Source organism: Trachymyrmex cornetzi, unplaced genomic scaffold, assembly GCF_001594075.2.
Source record: "Trachymyrmex cornetzi isolate Tcor2-1 unplaced genomic scaffold, Tcor1.1 scaffold718, whole genome shotgun sequence".
Classification (NCBI taxonomy): Eukaryota; Metazoa; Arthropoda; class Insecta; order Hymenoptera; family Formicidae; genus Trachymyrmex; species Trachymyrmex cornetzi.
The window spans coordinates 806-4,705 of NW_017300046.1; the positions used below are offsets into that span (position 1 = coordinate 806).

At 28.7% G+C, this 3,900-nt stretch overlaps 1 protein-coding gene across 1 annotated transcript; it reads left to right on the top strand.

The window, feature by feature from the left end:
* Window positions 1–384: 384 nt before the first annotated feature.
* MED15 (mediator complex subunit 15) lies at window positions 385–3,662 on the top strand. The gene is made up of 7 exons (XM_018517659.1): window positions 385–637; window positions 776–934; window positions 1,045–1,163; window positions 1,273–1,364; window positions 1,467–1,628; window positions 3,151–3,436; window positions 3,539–3,662. Exons 1-7 carry the CDS (start codon window positions 422–424, stop codon window positions 3,660–3,662), a joined length of 1,158 nt encoding a protein of 385 aa, XP_018373161.1. The 5' UTR covers window positions 385–421.
* Window positions 3,663–3,900: the final 238 nt, after the last annotated feature.

Below are 3,900 nucleotides of genomic sequence, written 5' to 3' on the forward strand. Positions count from 1 at the left end.
AATTTTTTTCCGAAGTTATAATTACACAGATTCTATATTTAAGATTTTTATGTTTTGTTTAAGTTTGAAAAATCTTCTGTTTTCATGTTAATAATTAGTAAAAATAAACAACAATAAACACATATCATAAGTAAATTAATTATAATAAATTAATGAATACGAATTATATTTATTTATATTCTCTTTTTGATTTATTATTATGCATTGATTTCTATACATTCTTCTATAATATTATATTACAATATATCTTTAAATTTTTGCTGCGATGTACAAAATACATAAATAATTTTTGTATGTATAATTTTTTATACATATCTGAAAAATGTACACACACATCTCCAAGTGATAACTAGTTCAAACTCTTTTGTACATTTTGTTAGTTTTGCAAAGTTTAAATCAACGACCTGCCCAACCAATAAATATGCCTGGTATGCAAAACAAGATGCCAGGTATGGGTATGATGCCGTCGCAAACTGGTGGTCCAATGAATCACATGGGCCCCATTCAGAGTATGCAAAACAATCCTATGCTGACTCAAATGAATCAGATGGGACAAGGAAATATTCCTCCACAAATGAATCAAATGGTGCCTGGACAAATGGGTCAATTAGGCGGACAGATGCAACAAAATATGCAGGTACGTTCTATTTACTTACCTTCTTTGTACGTAAATAAGTTATATAAGAATATATAAAAAGCCCAAAATAAGGTAAAAGGATGAATCAATGGCATTTTATTTTTGTCATAATCTATTCATAGATTATTTTTATCATAGTCCCAGATGCAGACTCAACTACCAGGTCAAATGACTAATCAAATTACAGGACCAATAGGCAATATACAGACTAGTATATCGCAGCAAATGAATCAAATTGGTCCTGGACAATTAGGCCCTGGTCAGATGCAACAGCAGTTAAATCATATTCAAAGAAAAGTATATAATACACTTATCTTTTTAATAATTCTCATTATCAATATCATTGATAATAATATCTTTATTGATTGATAATATTCTATCAATATAATTTCCATTTTCATTTTTAGCCAAGTGAAATGATGAATACTGGATTTCCTGGTCCACGTAATGTTACACCTAATCAATTCTTGAGACAGAGTCCATCTCCTTCAGCTCCAAGCCCAGCTGGATTGGGAGCACCGTCGAGGTAACATTCACATTCTTTTTAAATATAATGTTTAGGATTGTGTGATAGAAATTTAAAAGCAATTTTTCACATATGTCTGATATAACAACAAAACAATGTATTTCCATAGTAATCAAATGGTAGCCTCGCCTGCTTTAGTGCCATCACCAAGTCCTCAGCATGCCATCATGACAGGACCAACTCGATCCGTGAATTCCGTAGGTACGTTCAGATAATCGAGAATTAATAAACATAAAAGGTCAACATAAATAAGAAAAGGAAAAAATGGAATTATTAAATATATTGAACTATATAACTATATAGGTATGGCACCATCTCCAAGCAGTTCGTTAAATACTCCCGGAGGTGTAGGTGCTACACCAAGTCCTCAGCAAGAAGATCAAGCTTACAGAGACAAAGTTAGACAGTTGAGCAAATACATAGAACCATTACGAAGAATGATTGCCAAGATGAGCAGCGAAGGAAGTAAGAAAATAAAATTACATGATTAATATAAAGAACAATATTAAAGTGTAATTAAAAAATTTTTTCCTTAAAAAAGTTTTAACGTATATCGTTTTGTGGTTTTGACATCCTCAAATCAAATGCCTCAATTTGATAAAAAAACTCTATTAGAAAATGAAATGAGATGACATAATACAAAAAATATGATTTAATTAATTGAAATAAATTACACATCATGTAGTATATTTTTTTTATTATGTATTCATTTCATTTCCTAATAAAGAGTTTTTTTATTGTCAAATTGAGGCATTTGATTTGAAGATGTCAAAACCACAAAGCGATATACCTTAGAATTTGTAAAAAAATGTTTTCTGTTCTTAAAAACGTTTTATAATTCAGTTAAATGCAACTTTTAAAGGCCCTGTAGAAGGTCCCGGGAAAATTCCAACTGGAAATGAGTACATAATAAAAAAAAATGATTTAATTAATTGGAATGAACTACATAATATGTAGCTTATTTCAATTGATTAAATCATATTTTTTTGTGTTATGTACGCATTTCATTTTGTAATAAAGAGTTTTTTTTATTGTCAAATTGAGGCATTTGATTTGAGGATGTTAAAACCACAAAGTGATATACTTTAGAACTTGTAAAAAAATTTTTCTATTCTTAAAAACGTTTTATAATCCATAAATACAACTTTTAAAGGCCCTGTAGGAGGTTTCGGGAAAATTCTAACTGGATCTTATTCTGGATGAACAGACCTACAATTTGAGGGGAGTAACGACTCATTTAAACGCTTGGAACTTTGCTAAAATCGACCTTGAATTCGGAATTGTCATTTTTTCACATTTATCGGACTGTATTTCTTAAGCCGAACATCATAGAGCTAGACGAAATATTGCATCGTGTTCAGCGATCACAAAACCATACACTACTATATTTAAAATCCGGTTTAAGCCATTTTTGCATCAAATCAAACATGTATTATGAAAAATCAAAACTTTCATTTATAAGAATCATTCCCTAGCGACCTCTAAATCTTAATATTTTTAAATACAAATTTAGGGATATTCTTTTTGGCATGAAATGGAAGCTTTTGAACTGAGAGAGTGATCCTACAAGGCCTTTAAAAAAAAATATTTTCTTTTTTCCTTGTCAATTTAATGTATATATATATTAATAAGAAACCGGATTTTCAAAACATTGAAAAGATCTGGTTTGCTTAAAAACAAAAAAATTTATTCTATGAAAATGAATGTACTAAAAAATATATTTAAAAATATATAATACAAATATATGAAATTATTTTTTCATATTTAGAAGTCTTAACAAAAAGAAAGAAAGTGACACTTTTTATATTACATGTGCCTTTTTAATATTAAGAAACGTTAGCATTAGCAATGGATAAAAACACAGCGATAACTTTCAAACCTTTGAAAATAATATCCGTGAAAGCCTATGCCTTTCTAATATTAAATAATTCGAATAAATAACTATTGTGAATAAGTACTGTTTATATTTGTCTGTTTGCTGTTGTAGATGTTGATAAACTCAGTAAAATGAAGAAGCTCTTGGAAATTTTATCAAATCCCAGTAAACGTATGCCGTTAGATACGTTACTAAAATGTGAAGTTGTCTTGGAAAAATTAGATTTTAAAAGAGGAGACGGTAGTGTGGGACCGCCAGTAACAACATTGAAGGAGCATCAAATTTTCAGTCCACTATTAGAAGCCGTAAGCGCACATCTCCAAAGTCCGGTAATCAATCACACATTGCAACGCACTTTTGGACCATGTTTGGATGCATTATTTGGACCAGAGATAAAGTAAGAACGCATACATATATAAAAATTGTTTATATTTTTTATTTTATGTAATAAATTTACAATCAAACATTGAAATATATTCTATGATCTGTATAAAAATAGAAATTTGCCACTACCTTTAAAGAAGCAAAAAATAGAGGAATCATCTAGCGAAATACCAGATGTATTACAAGGAGAAATAGCTAGATTGGACCAACGTTTTAAAGTATGTAATATCAGCTTCTAAGCTTATTTACAATTTATTTTGTGTAAAACTTTCAAAGTAAACAAATTTTTGATAAAATTTATTCTTATTTGGAAGTTTTAACACTGGTGTTAAAACTTTTTACCTATAAAAATGTTTTAATTTTATAATTCGTAAATTTTGTTAAAATTTTTTATGTATAAAACGATATACCAAATTACGATTTTTATATCTGGTTTATAATTAAAAAGATAGTATATACACAAATATAATTATTATT